The sequence below is a fragment of the Thunnus thynnus genome, chromosome 15, assembly GCF_963924715.1.
Source record: "Thunnus thynnus chromosome 15, fThuThy2.1, whole genome shotgun sequence".
Classification (NCBI taxonomy): Eukaryota; Metazoa; Chordata; class Actinopteri; order Scombriformes; family Scombridae; genus Thunnus; species Thunnus thynnus.
The window spans coordinates 8941633-8966991 of NC_089531.1; the positions used below are offsets into that span (position 1 = coordinate 8941633).

Here is a 25359-nt window from a genome sequence, read left to right on the forward strand (position 1 = left end):
ACTTACTGGCTGGACCTGCTCTATATTTGACAGTGAGCTCAGAGGACTTCCTCTGAGATGTTGGGAATCCCAATTTCTCTCACTCCAGCTGTGACAGACCGCTAACCAGCGTAGAGTTGGGACTTCCGCAACACCCTCTGGTAAGAACAAGCTCTTTGAGATTGGTAATGGAAACTGCAATAACATTTATTTATTTTTTTTTGCTAAGTTTATATGTGAAAGTTCTCAAAGAAAGGCCAGTTCATTCAATGAGAGTGTTGTTTTATGTAAGGATGAGGGAGGATACGGTGTTCGGCAAAGCTGAAATAGTTGTTTTTTATGAATATTTAGTTCGTACCAAAAACTTGTCATATAGCTGGTCTTCCTCATGTCAGCGCGGTGGGTATATGTTTTCCGTCTGCTTTTGCTGACGTGACACTGAATGGAGTGTGTGTGTGTGTGTGTGTGTGTGTGTGTGTGTGTGTGTGTGTGTGTGTGTGTGTGTGTGTGTGTGTGTGTGTCACTGCTAATCTGTGTATAATTAACAAAAACCGTAAACAATATGGGATATTCTCAGAATACAAGGCGGTCTCGAACTCGGAAGTATACCGTGAGTCGACCCTCAGGTAAACGTTCCCGCTGTCCGTGTTTTAAAGTTTAGTTGTCGGTTTGGTCAAATAAAAAGTAACGAGCGAATTCACAAAGAATGGGTTGTGGTCGCTGATAACACTATGAATTGCGCATCATTTGCATTCGCTATCTGTCCCATCTCAAGGTCTGATGAGATGACGGCACAGACACACCCATAAAGTTTTGAAGCTGAGGGCCGTTGTTTTGCGTCTGATTGAATGAGCGGAGCTGTTTCCAGTGTTTCAGGCTTTTCTCCACATATCAACATATAGATTGATCCATAATGAAAACCGCAGAGAGCACAAAAGCCTCAAATTGCGGGTCTTTAATTAGCGGATCCACAATCACAAACCAGCTTTCGTGTATTTTGCTTCTTTTACTTCTCCGGTATTTCGCATCTATAACATAATCTACTGAAATGTCAAATGATAAAATACAGCTGTTAATGTGGCAGGTCTGAAACATGTTAGATGAATCTTACAGTAATGTTGTTCAGGTGTCTCTGAGTGTACCCGGGATATCGCAGAAACATCAGTACTGATGTGCAGCTGGTCGTGCGTCACAGTTGGCTGCAGCATCACACAGTAGCTGAAACAATAAGTGCGTCTCCAAAATGAGAAAGAGGCTGTGCGCATTTACGCACGAGGCACAGTAGCTGTAACCTCATTAACAGTTAACTGTTAACTTCATCAACATCTGACAGTATGTTCTGTGTTCTCCTAAACATCAGGTCAGGTGTTACACACAGATTCCTGCTTTATACAGCAGAATTGTCTGTAATAAAGCAGCCCTTAGGGATGAATTCTGAGCTCCAACAGAGCTGTCATGACATTTTTAATTTAAGTAGCTGAAAGTCCGAGATAAGTTTACCACCTCATACCACCCACTTGACTAACCGACTGTTAGTGGGTGTATAGCTTTCTTCTTTTACATAACATTAACATTATGTGTGTATGTCCATTTATTTATGGTCTGAGATAGTCTTGTTGAAGCCAAATGACGTGAATAAATAACTTTATCCTGCACTATCAGCCAACACCCTTCTGATAAAAGGGGAGAGCAAACATTCTTTGCTGACTACCTTTAACCACACGTAAAGATAACCACGTTTTTTTTTTTAACCTATAGGCGTGTATGTCTGAATGAAAGCTCTCAACATGTCTAGACACTGTCCACATCTCCCCCTGAGCTAATGACACACATAATGAGAATCCAACACTTTCTACAGCCACAGAAACTATTATGTAACACTCAAAACGATACTCCATTGCCTCATCCATTCCTGTTTTTTTTGGCTGAGATGGTATCAAGAATGCAGTTCAATGATAAAGACACAGATATGATACAATGAGCCATTTGTATGTAACCCAAAGGTGAGAGGAAATAGGTCATCTTATGAACAAATTTTTTCCTTTGAGGCACAGAGTTAGCAGGTTTGGGTTCTTGTCAACCGTCAAATCTTCTTGTCAATCAGACAGATTCTTGGCTCAGTTAAAGCTACAGTTAGATTGCCTGATATCAGACAGAATTATAAACTTGTTACTTGTTACTCCATTTCAGTCAACCCGACTTGGTGGAGTGGGTGGATTCAGAGGTCTGGACCCAGGCAAACAGTTAGAAGTCTTATAACTAATTTAGACAAGTAGGCGTAATCTCAATTTGTATTTGTCAAACTCATTATGTCTTCCTTGGGAAAAAAGTTTCACCCATTTTACTCTCTAATCAACAAATTAGGAGACCATTTCCTTATCAAACTACTGGTGTAAAAAGGTTGTCAATCATCTATCATGAAATATCAATTCAAAGTCAATTGGATTTGCTTTGTAGGCTGAAAGTATGAATCAGTATTGACATAGAGCTCTCATGACCTGTTAAATTAATGGTGATGTCACTGGATTTAGTTTGATTTGTTTATTGACAGGAAATGAATTGGCAACTATTTTGATAAGCGATTGTCATTTTCAAGCAAAAATTGTCAAACAGAACCTGGTTCCAGCTTTTAAAATGCAAGAATTTGCTGCTTTTTCTTGTCTTACATCATAGTAAAGTGAATATGTTCAATATAACAAGATATCTAAGGACACTGCCTTGGGCTCTAATTGAAACAGTAATGACCCTATTTCATATTTTAAAATGTTTTATAGACCAAACAATTATCCGATAATGGAAATAATTGTTGGTTGCAACTCCAATTAGAACTCAATTAATGATACACCGCAAACAGAAAATGAGGTGTATCTGCATGTCTTTACTTGTTCTTCTGACAATACAAGTGCAAAATCTTGTCCTGCAGGTCCAATACTAGGCAAAAAAGATAACTTCAATATTAAGTGTTTAGTTTTACATGGGAACTATTCTACATAATCAATATTATCTCTCCCGGGGCAGGAAAGTAAAGATGGTGAAGGTGGTACCTATGTACTTTGCAAAGAGCAGGCTGTGAACAGCAAACAATGCGGCAATGTTCAACATCTGTACTATGTTTAACTTCAAAACTTTGTGCAGGTGTGGTATTTGACTTTATGATGTGATAAGCAAACTCATAGGGTGTAATAAATGTAAAGTGAATGTTCAACATCTTTTGAAACATTTACAAAGTGAGTGACATGTCAAACAGCAAGTTCAGCAGCTGAAGTACTGAGACACTGCAGCACTGCAGGGCTGCTGCTGTTGTTGTACAAATAGACAGGCTTCAGTCTGCTTTATATATGTGCAAACATTTGTGTTGTTTGGCCTGTAGGTTTTCATAGTTATGATGTCGTGACTGCAACCTCGCAGGTGCCTCACTGCGTGTAGTGAAAAACTGTACACACCTTTAGTCTACTGAGATCATGACTGAAGGTAGAGAACTATTTTTAACACTGTGGTACTCACCAGCAATTCTAAAGAAAATGCTTGAATGACAGCTGGTGATTTCCATCTCATACAGTAAAGCTAATGAAGATGTCTATATAATGGGGTTTTCTGTAAACTTCCTCACAGTAAGTAACATATGGAAATAATTATGTACAGAATAAAGCCTTGTCCTCAGCCCAGATTTATCCTCTGTTGAGTATAAAAACAGTGAGCAGGGTTGGGAACTTCATGGCTAAATTCCACTCCACACCCTTTTTGTGAGAGTGATTATGTTCACTGCTAAGGGTTGGTATGACATCATCTTTCACATAAAACACAGCTAACCTATCAGCAGACGGGGTGGAAAACAGTATTCTGCCCACAGTTTCTTTCACAGCACTGAATGTGTTCAAACTTGAATGTTTTGGGGACTTCTGCACATTTTTATTCAATACATTACCTTCTCTTTTACTTTTGATTTCAATCTTTTCTTAGGAAAAACTTCCCTCACTGAAAATACAAAAAGATTATCCAAAAAACGTTTAATTGTTTTTTGCATTCTAGGGTTAGATTTAAACTTTATTGATGTATTTACTGACTTAACCATCTGGTAAATAAATCAGCTTTTAAATTGATTTTCCCCCCTATTTAAGTTCATCATCTTCTGATAGTCTGAAGGCATCATATAAATTGAGTTTCAGCTTGTTTTTGTTGTATTTAGTATAAGATGCTTGTATAAGACGCTCATGACTCCATGTTTTTTATGGCTGCACCGTTCCATCAAATGTAAATATTCTAGATGTCCTGTGCATCATTTTATACACATTTCCACAAAATTCATCCTGACGTGTGTTGCATCTTTAGAAACTTTGGGATCTCCACAAGACTTTAAAATACAGTTCTGTGAACTTAAACAATGTTTGGGGGGTTCATTTCTTTTCTAATCTGTGGAGGGACAAAAAAAAAAAGAAAATTTATAAAACGTAACCTTTGTACACACAACATGTACTAATGCATTAATTACTATAAGCATGCAGAGGAAAGACTACTGTCTACTTGGGCTCCACATTCAAGAAATTGCATTGAGGTACTTACATTCTGTAGGATAAAGCTTCTATTAGAGGTACTCACTATGCAGATCTCTTGACAATTTTGATTAATTAAAAATAGCTAAAAATGACTTTTTGGATCTACAAAAAGGTAGTCTGTACTGCCTTCTAGGCCTTCAGAAAAGGCCAAACATATCAGTATTTTACATGTTACATTTAATCTCTTTCATTTACTAACTATTCTCTTCTAGTTCTAATTGGAGCCTCATTTCCTATCGTGTTTGCTTCAGAAATGAAGGGGTTACTGTCCTTAAACCATGAAAATAGAATTATCCAATCAGATTTTTTTGTTGTTGTCTCTAGGCAGAGAAAAGGTTAACTGGCTAACTCATTAGTTTGGACTTCATAACCAGGACAGAAGGCTGTAGCCGTGTGTTTGTTTAAAAAGTCACATGTGAATTTGTCAGTCACATTTTGATATGTAGTGGGTGGCACCAAAAATCATCCCTCTAGGCCAGAGCTATGTTGCTTCTAGCTTAGCTCTCCGCACATGCTGTAGTTATGTTTGTCATGTCTTCATTCAAGGCTCCTTTGTCATGTTGTTTGTTTTTGTTTGTAATGCTCCAGTTACATCTTAAATGTTATTGTAGGTTTATAAAGATAGTTTTGTGTACACATCTAGTAACTGTTTTAAGTTAAATAGTGTAATGCTCCCCCACAAAATCTTTTGCCCTGTTGCTGCTTTTTTGGTGTGTGTTTTTTTTCATGGGGTGGGGGCGGGGCTGAGCTGAAGGCCTAGCTCTAATCGTCAAGGTTCACCACTGAAAAGTGTATATGTCAAATAACAGAAAAGTATTTCAGAGAAGTTTTGTATCAATTGAGGTAACTTGCATTGATGGCAAAATAGCATTTGTATTGGTATGTGTACAACTTGTGGCTTCAGAGTTGTACTTAATTATATCAATATCTTTGTCATAATCTTGTTACTGTTGATAACTAATCTGATATGTAATAAAAGTATATCCACAGCTGCAATAAAAGATAAAAAACAAATAAAGTAATAATAATTTCAAGTCATAAATATGTAGCGTGAGAGATTTGATTGAGATGAAACTTACCTCACTTGTCTTATCTTCACAGGGACAGAGTTTCAAAGCCCTTGGGGCTCTGACCAGCCTAGAAACCTTTGGTCTTTATCCTGGAACGGCCCGGAGCATCGCATCCGTAGATTGGAGGCTGCCAGACTCACAAGGAAAATAAAAGGTTTGATATATAGTTGGAAGACAGACCATATATTGTTTTGTATTGGTTGTCATTTAAGTTCAGCTCTCTGACTTTAAAGGGAAAAAGAAACCTTTACCTTCCCACATCACCAAGTGAAAACTTAATATTTGGGCTGTTATTGTTTGAGGAAATCAAACTGAAGTTGGATGTTTCTATACCTCTGTAGTTTCACACACAGGCAAATAATTATTTTGACACTTTATGGGCTGAACTCAAATGCCATTAATTTATGAATGACATCCTCACGGGGGCCATGGTGGGAAATTTTGTTTAAAATACTTTTGCATTCTCTGCAAAAGTGTTTGAATTACTTTGAAAAAACACTTTTGCTGCAATTCCAAATCAGCAGACGCCAACCACAGTGAACATCATGTTTACATGTTCAACATGCTGTTAAAGTGGTATTGTGCCATTGTCTTCTCTTCATTTAGAGTTTGGAGGACAAAAAGTTTACATTATTCATTAACAAAAACTTAGCATTTACTTCACAGAATAAACACTACATTCTTGGCAAAAATATATTTAGACTCTGGCTTCAACTGAAAGATTATAAAAAGCAGACAGTACAAATTCAATAAAGTCATGGCCGAAGAACCATGTCAGGCTAACCAAGGTTTACAAGTAGTCCATAATTGAAAGTAATCTGTGTCAAACTTGTAAAAATAGCAAGAGGGAACATTGTGAGGGAATGCAAAGATATGCAAAATGCAAGAAAATCCAGGATGAGTTTTGGATTCCATACTAAACTCATGAGCAGCCCAGACCCTAAAATTTCATTAAGATATACTGTATAGGTGATCCTACTGTAAGATAAAAAAGTGAAAAAACAAAACAAAACTGTAAGATAAATTAATCTTACAAAACCTCTTAGTACATCCTATTTGGAGAAAGTCTGAATAATAGGCATATGATGAATAATTGCACAAATTTAAGTCTAAATGAAAAAACACCATGTCATTTTGTATATCCATATATACACTAAGTTGCTGGTTTATTAGGTACTGCTAGCTGTTTCCAGTATAGTCCACCCTCACCGATACAAATTAGAGACACCTTTCAAGTGTCTCAGTATTATAAACTACAACCTAAAAAAGATCCATAAAGTTTTAACAACACCTCTCTAAAACAGTTTCAACAAAAAAATGAACATTATGACTATCATGAAGGGGGGATTTTATTGTAGGGCTGTTGTACTGAACTGCATTATTGTTTAGCTAGTGGTACCTAATAATACTTAATATACGCAGCTCGTGAAAGGGTGGACTAGGAAATACTATCATAAGGGATTAGATATGATTTTAATACTGTGCAGAGTATCTTGTGACAAGAATATTCATATCTGTGAAATGTAGTGGTAGATATTTTTAATGTTACTTTGAGACAATGCATGCAATATCCAAACCAATTTAAGCAACTGTCTCTGTGTTATCAACGCTCTTTAGGCCAAGATGGACTCCATCAGTCAAGATACTGAGATGAAGCAAAATGGCTACACAGAAGTCCGTGGACCTGTGGGTGGCATATTTCTGGAGAAGACAAAGGAGAAGATAACCATATATCAAGCCATGAAAAAACGTCTGCTTAAGCCAGGAACAGCATTAGCAATGCTTGAAGCACAAGCTGCCACAGTGGGTATCGTAGACCCAATAAACAATCGAATACTTTCTGTCGCAGATGCTGTTAAAGAGGAAATAGTTGGACCGGAGATGAAAGAGAAACTCCTCACAGCAGAGAAAGCCATCAGTGGCTATGTAGACCCTTACACCAAAGAAATGATATCTGTATTCCAAGCTATGCATAAAGATTTGGTGCCAAGAGATTATGGATTGAGGCTGCTTGAAGCACAGATAGCCACAAAGGGCCTGTTTGATCCTGTGGAGAAGACAAATATTTCAGTTGAATCTGCGATTAAGAAGGGCTACTATGAAAAAGGTTTGCTCAATGACCAGATGTCAGAGCTCAAAGTGTTTTACAATCCAAGCTCACAAGAAAATCTCAACTACCAAAACCTCCTGGAGAAATGCATTAAAGAACCTGACACAGGACTATTGCTCCTTCCTGTCTGCATCACCTTCAAAGGTCTGCGAAGAGGCATTTCCTCCACTGAACTTTTTGAATCAAAGATCATTGACAAAGAAATATTTGATGACCTACAGAAGGGGAAGACCACAACACAGGATGTGATGTTGATGGAGACGGTGAAAGAATACCTGGAGGGCAAAGGCAGTATTGCAGGCATTGCAGTACTCTCATCCAATCAGAGAATGAGCATTTATCAAGCCATGAAGCAAGGCATACTGATGCCTGGAACAGCACTAGTTCTACTAGAGGCACAAGCTGCAACAGGATTCATGATTGATCCTGTAGAAAATAAAAAGTTCACTGTAGATGAGGCCATCAAAAACAAACTTTTTGGCCCAGAATGTCATGCAAAGCTGCTTTCTGCTGAGCGAGCAGTAACTGGATACAAGGACCCATACACAGGTGAAACTATATCCCTGTTTCAAGCACTGTCAAAAGATTTGATCGTAAAGGAACATGGGATCCGCCTACTTGAGGCGCAAATTGCCACAGGTGGAATAATAGACCCAATCAACAGTCACAGACTTCCCACAGAAGTTGCCTTCAAGAGAGGTTATTTCAATGAAGAAATGAACACCATACTAGAGGATTCCGGGGATGACACAAAAGGGTTTTTTGACCCAAACACAGAAGATAATCTCACATATCTTCAGCTGATGGAAAGGTGTGTCACTGATCCCGTCACTGGACTGTGCCTCCTTCCTCTCCTTAATAAGTCAGACAGGTTGAATTTCAACTTCATTGACTACCAAACTAAAATGGCCTTCAAAGAGGAGAGGGTGAAAGTGACCTGTGGAAAGTACATGGGAATGACAGTATCTCTGTGGGAACTACTGATGTCAGAATACTTTGATGAACACCAGAGGCGAGACATCATTCAAAAGTACAGAGAGGGGAAGCTCAATATCAAGATGGTCATCACAATGGTCCTGGAAGTCATAGAGAAGTCTGTGAAAACAACTAAAGTCGTCTTTGAAGGCATCAGAGAAACTGTCACAGCCAAACAGCTTGTGGAGGCAGATATAATCAGTGAGGAGGTCCTCGAGGATCTGAAAAAGGGGAAAAAGTCTGTGAAGGAAGTTATAGAAGATGAAAACATAAATGTGTACTTACAGGGGAAAGACAGTATTGCAGGTATTCTTCTTCCTGATTCCCAAATCATGACCATCTACCAGGCCAAACAAAAAGGAAAACTGATGCCAGGAACTGCTCTGATTCTACTGGAGGCACAGGCAGCAACAGGCTTCATTATTGACCCAATTGGAAACAGAAAGTTTTCAGTGGATGATGCTGTCAAAGCGAAGGTTGTGGGCCCTGATGTCTGTCAAAAGCTCCGCTCAGCAGAGAAAGCGGTTACTGGGTACAAAGATCCATATGATGGCAAAATAATCTCTTTGTTCCAAGCCATGCAAAAAGACCTCATCCTAAAAGACCATGGAATTCGACTCCTGGAGGCACAAATTGCCACTGGTGGGATCATTGACCCTGTGAACAGCCATCGCATTCCTGTCCATGTGGCCTACAAGAGGGGATACTTTAATGAGGAAATGAATCAGATCCTGAGTGATTCAAGTGATGACACCAAAGGATTCTTTGACCCTAACACCCATGACAACCTGACATACTTGCAGCTCATGGCCAGATGTGTCACAGACCCCAGTACAGGTCTGTGTCTCTTGCCACTCAAAAGCAAAAGTAACAAAATTAACATAGATGACAACATTAAGGAAATATTCAAAACAACAACAGTTACTGTTAAGTATGGCAGATTCAGGGGCAAGCACACAACACTGTGGGATCTTATCAATTCAGAGTATATCTTTGAGGACAAAAGACAGGAGTTTTTCAAACTCTTCAAGTCAAGGAAAATCACAGTTGAGCAAATCATTGTGACCATTTTGGAGATCATCGAGAGTAAGGAAATAAAACAGCAAGCAGGGCTGAACTTTGAAAGCCTCAGGGGAGAGGTGTCTGTTGTGGATCTTGTGGAGCTTGACATTTTGGATGAAAACACTTACAACAGTTTGATTGATGGACAGATGACAAGCACTGAGGTGATGAAAATGGACAGTGTGAGAAACTACCTACAAGGAAAAAGTTGCGTAGCTGGGGTGATACTGCAACCCTCCAATCAGAAGTTAAGCATCTCTGAGGCACAGAGAATTGGTATTCTCACACCTGGCACTGCCCTTTGCCTCCTTGAAGCACAAGCAGCCACTGGGTTCATTGTTGAGCCTTTGAAAAACAAAAAACTTACAGTGGAACAAGCTCTCAGAGAAAAAGTAATTGGTCCACAGGTGTATGAAAAGCTTTTGTCTGCAGAGAGGGCTGTCACAGGTTACAGAGATCCATATACTGGCCAAAAGATCTCACTTTTCCAAGCCTTGAAAAAGGATCTAATAGTCAAACAACATGGCATCCGTTTACTTGAGGCCCAGATTGCAACAGGTGGTATCATTGATCCCTTAAAGTGTCTTCACTTACCTCTCAAGGTTGCATACAGAAAAGGATATTTTGATGCAGAACTTAATCAAATCCTATCTGACCCAACTGATGACACAAAAGGCTTTTTTGACCCAAAGACACAAGACAATCTCACATACATGGAGATGTTGGGTAGATGCGTAAAAGATGAGGAAACAGGATTGTTTCTCCTGCCACTGAATGACACACCAAAAGCTGTGGGAACAAAGGCAAAAATGTACACTGACACAGAGATAAAGCAAGAGTTTGAAAAGACAGGTGTGAGCATATCAGTAGGACGCTACTCAGGAAAATCAATTTCCCTATGGGACTTGATTCACTCAAGGTACTTCACTGAGGATCAGCGGCTTGAATTCATTGAAAAATACAGAACAAGGAAGATTAGCACACACACCATAATCACATTAGTGATTTCTACCATTGAAAACCTGGAGAAGAGTGAAACTCCCAAAATGATAATGGGCTTGAGAAAGCCTGTCTCTGCACAACAACTACTGGATTCTGATATTATTGATGCAGATACATTCAAACAGATGAAAGAAGGAAAACTCTCTTTCGAAGAAGTAACCCAACGCGAATCTGTGAGAGGATACCTGAATGGAACCGGAAGAATTGCTGGAATCAAGGTTCATCCATCCCAGAAAATAATGAGCATATATGAAGCAAAAAAGAACGATCTGTTGACACCTGGCATTGCACTTCTACTGCTTGAAGCACAAGCTGCAACAGGATGGGTCATCGATCCTCTCAAAAACAAGTTCTATACTGTTGATGAAGCAGCAAAAGAGAAAGTAATTGGACCAGATGTACATGAGCAGCTTCTCTCAGCTGAACGAGCTGTCACTGGCTATAAAGATCCATACACAGATGCAACAGTATCAGTGTTTGAAGCTATGAATAAACAGTTGATTCAAAGAAGTGATGGCATTCGTCTTCTTGAGGCACAGATAGCAACTGGAGGAATCATTGACCCGAATCAAAGTCACAGACTGCCTATTCATGTTGCTATTAAAAAGGGATATCTGGATGAGGAAATAAGCAACATTCTGTTGAACCCCACTGATGATGCAAGGGGATTCTATGACCCAAATACCAAAGAAAACCTCTCCTACCTTCAGTTGATGAAACGAAGTGAGAAAGATCCTGAAACTGGGCTTCTTCTTCTACCCCTGTATGAAGAGAAATCCTCCATATTTCACACAGATGAGCAGATAGAGAATGCATTCAAAAACAAAACTATTGCCATAAATGCAGGAAAATTTAAAAACAAACAGGTGACATTGTGGGAAGTGTTGCTCTCTGAATACATATCAAAGCAAAAGAGGGAGCAGCTCATTAAACAATACAAGACAGGAGCCATGAAAATAGAGGAGATCATTGAAATACTCACGGTGATCATTACTGAGGTATCATCCAAAGAAAAAAAGTTCAAAGGACTAAGAAAGCAGGTCTCAGCCAGTGAGCTGTATGAGTCAAAAATTATCTCAAAGGAGCTTTTCACCCAGATTATACAAGGGGAGGTAACTGAAGACAATGTTGACACAATGGAATCGATACAAAAGTACCTTGGAGCTACCAACTGTATAGCAGGTGTCAGAGTTGAGTCTACAAAGAAGGTTATGAGCATCTATGAGGCCAAAACCAGAGGCCTGCTGACCCCTGGTACATCTCTGACTCTGCTGGAGGCCCAAGCTGCCACTGGCTTTGTCATTGACCCAGTGAAGAACAAGAAACTGTCCGTAGAGGAAGCTGTAGCCCAAGGAGTGGTTGGCAGTGAGTGGAAAAACAAACTGCTTTCAGCAGAACGAGCAGTTACAGGATACAAAGATCCCTACACTGGAAACACAATATCTTTGTTTCAGGCCCTGAAAAAAGATCTCATAGTCAAAGATCATGGAATTCGTCTCCTTGAAGCACAAATTGCCACAGGAGGAATAATTGACCCAGTGCACAGTCACAGAGTGCCTGTACAGGTGGCATACCAAAGAGGTTACTTTGATGAGGAAATGAACCAGATTCTGTCTGATACCGATGATGATACCAAAGGCTTTTTTGATCCCAACACACAAGAGAATCTCACATATCTCCAGCTGGTTGAGAGGTGTGTCACTGATCCAATGACAGGCCTAAACTTACTATCCATTGTAAAGAAAGGCGAGTTTTATTTCTTTGTTGATGAGGCAACAAAACTCATTCTGAAATCTACAACAACAACTAGAGCAGGGGGGAAATATCAAGGAATAACAGTGTCACTGTGGGATCTCTTGTACTCCAAATACATCACAGAGGAGAAGAGAAGAGAGCTTGTGCAACAGTACAAGTCTGGGGCGATCACAATTGAACGTTTCTTGGAGATCATCTTGACAATCATTCAGCAGCAGACCACAACAACCTCATCATCATCATCAATCACCAAATATCAAGTACCAGAAACAAAAGTGGACAGCAGCACAACAAAAACTACTATAACTACTACAATCACAGAGACAAGTCAAGTTGAAAAGTTCCATGGAATAAGAAAGGATGTCAGTGCTACTGAGCTGCTTGAATCAAAAATAATCAATGAGGACCTCTACAAAGATCTTAGCGCTGGAAAAGTCACAGTAAGAGAAGTGAGTGAAATGGACTCTGTCCGGAAGTACCTGGAGGGGACCAACAGCATTGCAGGAGTATACCTGCAGTCCACCAAACAAACACTAAGCATCTATGAAGCCAAAAGCAAAAGCCTGCTGACTCCTGGTACATCTCTGGTACTGCTGGAAGCCCAAGCTGCCACTGGCTTTGTCATTGACCCAGTGAAGAACAAGAAACTATCCGTAGAGGAAGCTGTAGCCCAAGGAGTGGTTGGCAGTGAGTGGAAAAACAAACTGCTTTCAGCAGAACGAGCAGTTACAGGATACAAAGATCCCTACACTGGAAACACAATATCTTTGTTTCAGGCCCTGAAAAAAGATCTCATAGTCAAAGATCATGGAATTCGTCTCCTTGAGGCACAAATTGCCACAGGAGGAATAATTGACCCAGTGCACAGTCACAGAGTGCCTGTACAGGTGGCATACCGAAGAGGTTACTTTGATGAGGAAATGAACCAGATTCTGTCTGATCCCGATGATGATACCAAGGGCTTTTTTGATCCCAACACACAAGAGAACCTCACCTATCTCCAGCTAGTCGAGAGATGTGTCACAGATCCCATCACAGGCCTTAGTTTGCTGGTCATTGTGAAGAAAGGCGAGTTTTATTTCTTTGTTGATGAGGCAACAAAACTCATTCTGAAATCTACAACAACAACTAGAGCAGGGGGGAAATATCAAGGAATAACAGTGTCACTGTGGGATCTCTTGTACTCCAAATACATCACAGAGGAGAAGAGGAGAGAGCTTGTACAACAGTACAAGTCTGGGGCGATCACAATTGAACGCTTCTTGGAGATCATCTTGACGATCATTCAGCAGCAGACCACAACAACCTCATCATCATCATCAATCACCAAATATCAAGTACCAGAAACAAAAGTGGACAGCAGCACAACAGAAACTACTATAACTACTACAATCACAGAGACAAGTCAAGTTGAAAAGTTCCATGGAATAAGAAAGGATGTCAGTGCTACTGAGCTGCTTGAATCGAAAATCATCAATGAGGACCTCTACAAAGATCTTAGCGCTGGAAAAGTCACAGTGAGAGAAGTGAGTGAAATGGACTCTGTCCGGAAGTACTTGGAGGGGACCAACAGCATTGCAGGAGTATACCTGCAGTCCACCAAACAAACACTAAGCATCTATGAAGCCAAAAGCAAAAGCCTACTGACCCCTGGTACATCTCTGGTACTGCTGGAAGCCCAAGCTGCCACTGGCTTTGTCATTGACCCAGTGAAGAGCAAGAAACTGTCCGTAGAGGAAGCTGTAGCCCAAGGAGTGGTTGGCAGTGAGTGGAAAAACAAACTGCTTTCAGCAGAACGAGCAGTTACAGGATACAAAGATCCCTACACTGGAAACACAATATCTTTGTTTCAGGCCCTGAAAAAAGATCTCATAGTCAAAGATCATGGAATTCGTCTCCTTGAAGCACAAATTGCCACAGGAGGAATAATTGACCCAGTGCACAGTCATAGAGTGCCTGTACAGGTGGCATACCAAAGAGGTTACTTTGATGAGGAAATGAACCAGATTCTGTCTGATCCTGATGATGATACCAAGGGCTTTTTTGATCCCAACACACAAGAGAACCTCACCTATCTCCAGCTAGTCGAGAGATGTGTCACAGATCCCATCACAGGCCTTAGTTTGCTGGTCATTGTGAAGAAAGGCGAGTTTTATTTCTTTGTTGATGAGGCAACAAAACTCATTCTGAAATCTACAACAACAACTAGAGCAGGGGGGAAATATCATGGAATAACAGTGTCACTGTGGGATCTCTTGTACTCCAAATACATCACAGAGGAGAAGAGGAGAGAGCTTGTGCAACAGTACAAGTCTGGGGCGATCACAATTGAACGCTTCTTGGAGATCATCTTGACGATCATTCAGCAGCAGACCACAACAACCTCATCATCATCATCAATCACCAAATATCAAGTACCAGAAACAAAAGTGGACAGCAGCACAACAGAAACTACTATAACTACTACAATCACAGAGACAAGTCAAGTGGAAAAGTTCCATGGAATAAGAAAGGATGTCAGTGCTACTGAGCTGCTTGAATCGAAAATCATCAATGAGGACCTCTACAAAGATCTTAGCGCTGGAAAAGTCACAGTGAGAGAAGTGAGTGAAATGGACTCTGTCCGGAAGTACTTGGAGGGGACCAACAGCATTGCTGGAGTATACCTGCAGTCCACCAAACAAACACTAAGCATCTATGAAGCCAAAAGCAAAAGCCTACTGACCCCTGGTACATCTCTGGTACTGCTGGAAGCCCAAGCTGCCACTGGCTTTGTCATTGACCCAGTGAAGAGCAAGAAACTGTCCGTAGAGGAAGCTGTAGCCCAAGGAGTGGTTGGCAGTGAGTGGAAAAACAAACTGCTTTCAGCAGAACGAGCAGTTACAGGATACAAAGATCCCTACACTGGAAACACAATATCTTTGTTTCAGGCCCTGAAAAAAGATCTCATAGTCAAAGATCATGGAATTCGTCTCCTTGAAGCACAAATTGCCACAGGAGGAATAATTGACCCAGTGCACAGTCATAGAGTGCCTGTACAGGTGGCATACCAAAGAGGTTACTTTGATGAGGAAATGAACCAGATTCTGTCTGATCCCGATGATGATACCAAGGGCTTTTTTGATCCCAACACACAAGAGAACCTCACCTATCTCCAGCTAGTCGAGAGATGTGTCACAGATCCCATCACAGGCCTTAGTTTGCTGGTCATTGTGAAGAAAGGCGAGTTTTATTTCTTTGTTGATGAGGCAACAAAACTCATTCTGAAATCTACAACAACAACTAGAGCAGGGGGGAAATATCTTGGAATAACAGTGTCACTGTGGGATCTCTTGTACTCCAAATACATCACAGAGGAGAAGAGGAGAGAGCTTGTGCAACAGTACAAGTCTGGGGCGATCACAATTGAACGCTTCTTGGAGATCATCTTGATGATCATTCAGCAGCAGACCACAACAACCTCATCATCATCATCAATCACCAAATATCAAGTCCCAGAAACAAAAGTGGACAGCAGCACAACAGAAACTACTATAACTACTACAATCACAGAGACAAGTCAAGTTGAAAAGTTCCATGGAATAAGAAAGGATGTCAGTGCTACTGAGCTGCTTGAATCGAAAATCATCAATGAGGACCTCTACAAAGATCTTAGCGCTGGAAAAGTCACAGTGAGAGAAGTGAGTGAAATGGACTCTGTCCGGAAGTACTTGGAGGGGACCAACAGCATTGCAGGAGTATACCTGCAGTCCACCAAACAAACACTAAGCATCTATGAAGCCAAAAGCAAAAGCCTGCTGACTCCTGGTACATCTCTGGTACTGCTGGAAGCCCAAGCTGCCACTGGCTTTGTCATTGACCCAGTGAAGAGCAAGAAACTGTCCGTAGAGGAAGCTGTAGCCCAAGGAGTGGTTGGCAGTGAGTGGAAAAACAAACTGCTTTCAGCAGAACGAGCAGTTACAGGATACAAAGATCCCTACACTGGAAACACAATATCTTTGTTTCAGGCCCTGAAAAAAGATCTCATAGTCAAAGATCATGGAATTCGTCTCCTTGAAGCACAAATTGCCACAGGAGGAATAATTGACCCAGTGCACAGTCACAGAGTGCCTGTACAGGTGGCATACCAAAGAGGTTACTTTGATGAGGAAATGAACCAGATTCTGTCTGATCCCGATGATGATACCAAGGGCTTTTTTGATCCCAACACACAAGAGAACCTCACCTATCTCCAGCTAGTCGAGAGATGTGTCACAGATCCCATCACAGGCCTTAGTTTGCTGGTCATTGTGAAGAAAGGCGAGTTTTATTTCTTTGTTGATGAGGCAACAAAACTCATTCTGAAATCTACAACAACAACTAGAGCAGGGGGAAAATATCATGGAATAACAGTGTCACTGTGGGATCTCTTGTACTCCAAATACATCACAGAGGAGAAGAGGAGAGAGCTTGTGCAACAGTACAAGTCTGGGGCGATCACAATTGAACGCTTCTTGGAGATCATCTTGACGATCATTCAGCAGCAGACCACAACAACCTCATCATCATCATCAATCACCAAATATCAAGTACCAGAAACAAAAGTGGACAGCAGCACAACAGAAACTACTATAACTACTACAGTCACAGAGACAAGTCAAGTTGAAAAGTTCCATGGAATAAGAAAGGATGTCAGTGCTACTGAGCTGCTTGAATCGAAAATCATCAATGAGGACCTCTACAAAGATCTTAGCGCTGGAAAAGTCACAGTGAGAGAAGTGAGTGAAATGGACTCTGTCCGGAAGTACTTGGAGGGGACCAACAGCATTGCAGGAGTATACCTGCAGTCCACCAAACAAACACTAAGCATCTATGAAGCCAAAAGCAAAAGCCTGCTGACTCCTGGTACATCTCTGGTACTGCTGGAAGCCCAAGCTGCCACTGGCTTTGTCATTGACCCAGTGAAGAGCAAGAAACTGTCCGTAGAGGAAGCTGTAGCCCAAGGAGTGGTTGGCAGTGAGTGGAAAAACAAACTGCTTTCAGCAGAACGAGCAGTTACAGGATACAAAGATCCCTACACTGGAAACACAATATCTTTGTTTCAGGCCCTGAAAAAAGATCTCATAGTCAAAGATCATGGAATTCGTCTCCTTGAAGCACAAATTGCCACAGGAGGAATAATTGACCCAGTGCACAGTCACAGAGTACCTGTACAGGTGGCATACCAAAGAGGTTACTTTGATGAGGAAATGAACCAGATTCTGTCTGATCCCGATGATGATACCAAGGGCTTTTTTGATCCCAACACACAAGAGAACCTCACCTATCTCCAGCTAGTCGAGAGATGTGTCACAGATCCCATCACAGGCCTTAGTTTGCTGGTCATTGTGAAGAAAGGCGAGTTTTATTTCTTTGTTGATGAGGCAACAAAACTCATTCTGAAATCTACAACAACAACTAGAGCAGGGGGGAAATATCATGGAATAACAGTGTCACTGTGGGATCTCTTGTACTCCAAATACATCACAGAGGAGAAGAGGAGAGAGCTTGTGCAACAGTACAAGTCTGGGGCGATCACAATTGAACGCTTCTTGGAGATCATCTTGACGATCATTCAGCAGCAGACCACAACAACCTCATCATCATCATCAATCACCAAATATCAAGTACCAGAAACAAAAGTGGACAGCAGCACAACAGAAACTACTATAACTACTACAATCACAGAGACAAGTCAAGTTGAAAAGTTCCATGGAATAAGAAAGGATGTCAGTGCTACTGAGCTGCTTGAATCAAAAATCATCAATGAGGACCTCTACAAAGATCTTAGCGCTGGAAAAGTCACAGTGAGAGAAGTGAGTGAAATGGACTCTGTCCGGAAGTACTTGGAGGGGACCAACAGTATTGCAGGAGTGTACCTGCAGTCCGCCAAACAAACACTAAGCATCCATGAAGCCAAAAGCAAAGGCCTACTGACCCCTGGTACATCTCTGGTACTGCTGGAAGCCCAAGCTGCCACTGGCTTTGTCATTGACCCAGTGAAGAACAAGAAACTGTCCGTAGAGGAAGCTGTAGCCCAAGGAGTGGTTGGCAGTGAGTGGAAAAACAAACTGCTTTCAGCAGAACGAGCAGTTACAGGATACAAAGATCCCTACACTGGAAACACAATATCTTTGTTTCAGGCCCTGAAAAAAGATCTCATAGTCAAAGATCATGGAATTCGTCTCCTTGAAGCACAAATTGCCACAGGAGGAATAATTGACCCAGTGCACAGTCACAGAGTGCCTGTACAGGTGGCATACCAAAGAGGTTACTTTGATGAGGAAATGAACCAGATTCTGTCTGATCCCGATGATGATACCAAGGGCTTTTTTGATCCCAACACACAAGAGAACCTCACCTATCTCCAGCTAGTCGAGAGATGTGTCACAGATCCCATCACAGGCCTTAGTTTGCTGGTCATTGTGAAGAAAGGCGAGTTTTATTTCTTTGTTGATGAGGCAACAAAACTCATTCTGAAATCTACAACAACAACTAGAGCAGGGGGGAAATATCATGGAATAACAGTGTCACTGTGGGATCTCTTGTACTCCAAATACATCACAGAGGAGAAGAGGAGAGAGCTTGTGCAACAGTACAAGTCTGGGGCGATCACAATTGAACGCTTCTTGGAGATCATCTTGACGATCATTCAGCAGCAGACCACAACAACCTCATCATCATCATCAATCACCAAATATCAAGTACCAGAAACAAAAGTGGACAGCAGCACAACAGAAACTACTATAACTACTACAATCACAGAGACAAGTCAAGTTGAAAAGTTCCATGGAATAAGAAAGGATGTCAGTGCTACTGAGCTGCTTGAATCAAAAATCATCAATGAGGACCTCTACAAAGATCTTAGCGCTGGAAAAGTCACAGTGAGAGAAGTGAGTGAAATGGACTCTGTCCGGAAGTACTTGGAGGGGACCAACAGTATTGCAGGAGTGTACCTGCAGTCCGCCAAACAAACACTAAGCATCCATGAAGCCAAAAGCAAAGGCCTACTGACCCCTGGTACATCTCTGGTACTGCTGGAAGCCCAAGCTGCCACTGGCTTTGTCATTGACCCAGTGAAGAACAAGAAACTGTCCGTAGAGGAAGCTGTAGCCCAAGGAGTGGTTGGCAGTGAGTGGAAAAACAAACTGCTTTCAGCAGAACGAGCAGTTACAGGATACAAAGATCCCTACACTGGAAACACAATATCTTTGTTTCAGGCCCTGAAAAAAGATCTCATAGTCAAAGATCATGGAATTCGTCTCCTTGAAGCACAAATTGCCACAGGAGGAATAATTGACCCAGTGCACAGTCACAGAGTGCCTGTACAGGTGGCATACCAAAGAGGTTACTTTGATGAGGAAATGAACCAGATTCTGTCTGATCCCGATGATGATACCAAGGGCTTTTTTGATCCCAACACACAAGAGAACCTCACCTATCTCCAGCTAGTCGAGAGATGTGTCACAGATCCCATCACAGGCCTTAGTTTGCTGGTCATTGTGAAGAAAGGCGAGTTTTATTTCTTTGTTGATGAGGCAACAAAACTCATTCTGAAATCTACAACAACAACTAGAGCAGGGGGGAAATATCATGGAATAACAGTGTCACTGTGGGATCTCTTGTACTCCAAATACATCACAGAGGAGAAGAGGAGAGAGCTTGTGCAACAGTACAAGTCTGGGGCGATCACAATTGAACGCTTCTTGGAGATCATCTTGACGATCATTCAGCAGCAGACCACAACAACCTCATCATCATCATCAATCACCAAATATCAAGTACCAGAAACAAAAGTGGACAGCAGCACAACAGAAACTACTATAACTACTACAATCACAGAGACAAGTCAAGTTGAAAAGTTCCATGGAATAAGAAAGGATGTCAGTGCTACTGAGCTGCTTGAATCAAAAATCATCAATGAGGACCTCTACAAAGATCTTAGCGCTGGAAAAGTCACAGTGAGAGAAGTGAGTGAAATGGACTCTGTCCGGAAGTACTTGGAGGGGACCAACAGTATTGCAGGAGTGTACCTGCAGTCCGCCAAACAAACACTAAGCATCCATGAAGCCAAAAGCAAAGGCCTACTGACCCCTGGTACATCTCTGGTACTGCTGGAAGCCCAAGCTGCCACTGGCTTTGTCATTGACCCAGTGAAGAACAAGAAACTGTCCGTAGAGGAAGCTGTAGCCCAAGGAGTGGTTGGCAGTGAGTGGAAAAACAAACTGCTTTCAGCAGAACGAGCAGTTACAGGATACAAAGATCCCTACACTGGAAACACAATATCTTTGTTTCAGGCCCTGAAAAAAGATCTCATAGTCAAAGATCATGGAATTCGTCTCCTTGAAGCACAAATTGCCACAGGAGGAATAATTGACCCAGTGCACAGTCACAGAGTGCCTGTACAGGTGGCATACCAAAGAGGTTACTTTGATGAGGAAATGAACCAGATTCTGTCTGATCCCGATGATGATACCAAGGGCTTTTTTGATCCCAACACACAAGAGAACCTCACCTATCTCCAGCTAGTCGAGAGATGTGTCACAGATCCCATCACAGGCCTTAGTTTGCTGGTCATTGTGAAGAAAGGCGAGTTTTATTTCTTTGTTGATGAGGCAACAAAACTCATTCTGAAATCTACAACAACAACTAGAGCAGGGGGGAAATATCATGGAATAACAGTGTCACTGTGGGATCTCTTGTACTCCAAATACATCACAGAGGAGAAGAGGAGAGAGCTTGTGCAACAGTACAAGTCTGGGGCGATCACAATTGAACGCTTCTTGGAGATCATCTTGACGATCATTCAGCAGCAGACCACAACAACCTCATCATCATCATCAATCACCAAATATCAAGTACCAGAAACAAAAGTGGACAGCAGCACAACAGAAACTACTATAACTACTACAATCACAGAGACAAGTCAAGTTGAAAAGTTCCATGGAATAAGAAAGGATGTCAGTGCTACTGAGCTGCTTGAATCAAAAATCATCAATGAGGACCTCTACAAAGATCTTAGCGCTGGAAAAGTCACAGTGAGAGAAGTGAGTGAAATGGACTCTGTCCGGAAGTACTTGGAGGGGACTAACAGTATTGCAGGAGTGTACCTGCAGTCCGCCAAACAAACACTAAGCATCCATGAAGCCAAAAGCAAAGGCCTACTGACCCCTGGTACATCTCTGGTACTGCTGGAAGCCCAAGCTGCCACTGGCTTTGTCATTGACCCAGTGAAGAACAAGAAACTGTCCGTAGAGGAAGCTGTAGCCCAAGGAGTGGTTGGCAGTGAGTGGAAAAACAAACTGCTTTCAGCAGAACGAGCAGTTACAGGATACAAAGATCCCTACACTGGAAACACAATATCTTTGTTTCAGGCCCTGAAAAAAGATCTCATAGTCAAAGATCATGGAATTCGTCTCCTTGAAGCACAAATTGCCACAGGAGGAATAATTGACCCAGTGCACAGTCATAGAGTGCCTGTACAGGTGGCATACCAAAGAGGTTACTTTGATGAGGAAATGAACCAGATTCTGTCTGATCCCGATGATGATACCAAGGGCTTTTTTGATCCCAACACACAAGAGAACCTCACCTATCTCCAGCTAGTCGAGAGATGTGTCACAGATCCCATCACAGGCCTTAGTTTGCTGGTCATTGTGAAGAAAGGCGAGTTTTATTTCTTTGTTGATGAGGCAACAAAACTCATTCTGAAATCTACAACAACAACTAGAGCAGGGGGGAAATATCTTGGAATAACAGTGTCACTGTGGGATCTCTTGTACTCCAAATACATCACAGAGGAGAAGAGGAGAGAGCTTGTGCAACAGTACAAGTCTGGGGCGATCACAATTGAACGCTTCTTGGAGATCATCTTGACGATCATTCAGCAGCAGACCACAACAACCTCATCATCATCATCAATCACCAAATATCAAGTACCAGAAACAAAAGTGGACAGCAGCACAACAGAAACTACTATAACTACTACAGTCACAGAGACAAGTCAAGTTGAAAAGTTCCATGGAATAAGAAAGGATGTCAGTGCTACTGAGCTGCTTGAATCGAAAATCATCAATGAGGACCTCTACAAAGATCTTAGCGCTGGAAAAGTCACAGTGAGAGAAGTGAGTGAAATGGACTCTGTCCGGAAGTACTTGGAGGGGACCAACAGTATTGCAGGAGTGTACCTGCAGTCCGCCAAACAAACACTAAGCATCCATGAAGCCAAAAGCAAAGGCCTACTGACCCCTGGTACATCTCTGGTACTGCTGGAAGCCCAAGCTGCCACTGGCTTTGTCATTGACCCAGTGAAGAACAAGAAACTGTCCGTAGAGGAAGCTGTAGCCCAAGGAGTGGTTGGCAGTGAGTGGAAAAACAAACTGCTTTCAGCAGAACGAGCAGTTACAGGATACAAAGATCCCTACACTGGAAACACAATATCTTTGTTTCAGGCCCTGAAAAAAGATCTCATAGTCAAAGATCATGGAATTCGTCTCCTTGAAGCACAAATTGCCACAGGAGGAATAATTGACCCAGTGCACAGTCACAGAGTGCCTGTACAGGTGGCATACCAAAGAGGTTACTTTGATGAGGAAATGAACCAGATTCTGTCTGATCCCGATGATGATACCAAGGGCTTTTTTGATCCCAACACACAAGAGAACCTCACCTATCTCCAGCTAGTCGAGAGATGTGTCACAGATCCCATCACGGGCCTTAGTTTGCTGGTCATTGTGAAGAAAGGCGAGTTTTATTTCTTTGTTGATGAGGCAACAAAACTCATTCTGAAATCTACAACAACAACTAGAGCAGGGGGGAAATATCATGGAATAACAGTGTCACTGTGGGATCTCTTGTACTCCAAATATGTCACAGAGGAGAAGAGGAGAGAGCTTGTGCAACAGTACAAGTCTGGGGCGATCACAGTTGAACGCTTCTTGGAGATCATCTTGACGATCATTCAGCAGCAGACCACAACAACCTCATCATCATCATCAATCACCAAATATCAAGTACCAGAAACAAAACTGGACAGCAGCACAACAAAAACTACTATAACTACTACAATCACAGAGACAAGTCAAGTTGAAAAGTTCCATGGAATAAGAAAGGATGTCAGTGCTACTGAGCTGCTTGAATCACAAATCATCAATGAGGACCTCTACAAAGATCTTAGCGCTGGAAAAGTCACAGTGAGAGAAGTGAGTGAAATGGACTCTGTCCGGAAGTACTTGGAGGGGACCAACAGCATTGCAGGAGTGTACCTGCAGTCCACCAAAAAGACCCTAAGCATCCATGAAGCCAAAAGCAAAGGCCTACTGACCCCTGGTACATCTCTGGTACTGCTGGAAGCCCAAGCTGCCACTGGCTTTGTCATTGACCCAGTGAAGAACAAGAAACTGTCCGTAGAGGAAGCTGTAGCCCAAGGAGTGGTTGGCAGTGAGTGGAAAAACAAACTGCTTTCAGCAGAACGAGCAGTTACAGGATATAAAGATCCTTACACTGGAAACACAATATCTTTGTTTCAGGCCCTGAAAAAAGATCTCATTGTCAAAGATCATGGAATTCGTCTCCTTGAAGCACAAATTGCCACAGGAGGAATAATTGACCCAGTGCACAGTCACAGAGTGCCTGTACAGGTGGCATACCAAAGAGGTTACTTTGATGAGGAAATGAACCAGATTCTGTCTGATCCTGATGATGATACCAAGGGCTTTTTTGATCCCAACACACAAGAGAACCTCACCTATCTCCAGCTGGTTGAGAGATGTGTCACAGATCCCATCACAGGCCTTTCTTTATTGCCCTTGCATAAGTGAAGAAAAGACCTTTCTTAGAAACATTTGTTGTTGTGTTTTGCTTGCATCACTTGATGCTTTTTTAGTGCAGGTTACTCATTATTGCACTTAGGACTATTTTCTCTCTTTGTCCCAAAATAATCTCACAACAAATTACTGCATTGCTTCTTTGAATAGTTTGTGGCTGAAGAAAGTTTGTGAGAAAATGACATGTATATTGTGCTGTATGTAATACTCATGGTGATGCATGATTGGAGAATAGAATGAAAAACGTGTCAGAGAAAATGGTTTATGCTATCACAGGAATAGATGTTTCTGTTAAAAAAACAAACTACTTTTTGTTCACCATGTGCCTTAAAACATTTTTCATGAACAGTTGTGTAATTTCTGAACAAATTGAGAAAATGCCGCGATCTTATTAAAATTCAACACATTGGGACTTAAATGTTATAAATTATAACTGCATTTGATATGTCAAATGTCTGCTGTGACTTCAGGATAAGTTAACATTGAAAAATATTGGATATATTTTTGGCCCAAGTCTTTTTTGTTGTCAGTCCTTATCTGATACACAATACTGGTATTCTTTGTATACATACATGGCAGTGACTGTCAAAGATCACAAATTTTGAATTTTATACATAATTTCCTTGATTTAATGTTGGTTTATGCTATTTGAGGGATCTATAGATTTGATTGTTCTTACACACACAAATCCATGCATCAAATCTAACGCAACTAGATGAGTTTCAGCTAACCTTACTTTTACCTTGCCTACAGAAGCTGGACTTAGTTATATTTTGTAACATTTGGCCTAGAGCTTTATTATATTGAAATATGTTGTATTTTCTACTCAAGTAAAATGGGAGTAGAGTGACAATTAGTTATGCTAGGCCTGCTCTGACTTCACCTGGATTCCAGCCATGCATTTACTGGATTTTAATATTATTGTAAAACCTTTATTTTCTAAACTGTTTCATTGTGTGGCCCAATAAATAAGTGAGATGTGAGTACTATATCTTGTCTTCTATTCAATA

General features: G+C 41.4%; 1 protein-coding gene across 1 annotated transcript; it reads left to right on the forward strand.

The window, feature by feature from the left end:
* Positions 1–25332, forward strand: eppk1 (epiplakin 1). The gene is made up of 3 exons (XM_067612302.1): positions 1–140; positions 5634–5756; positions 7220–25332. The coding sequence occupies exon 3, from the start codon at positions 7226–7228 to the stop codon at positions 24341–24343; it is 17118 nt and encodes a 5705-aa protein (XP_067468403.1). The 5' UTR covers positions 1–140; positions 5634–5756; positions 7220–7225; the 3' UTR covers positions 24344–25332.
* The last annotated feature ends 27 nt before the right edge of the window (positions 25333–25359 follow it).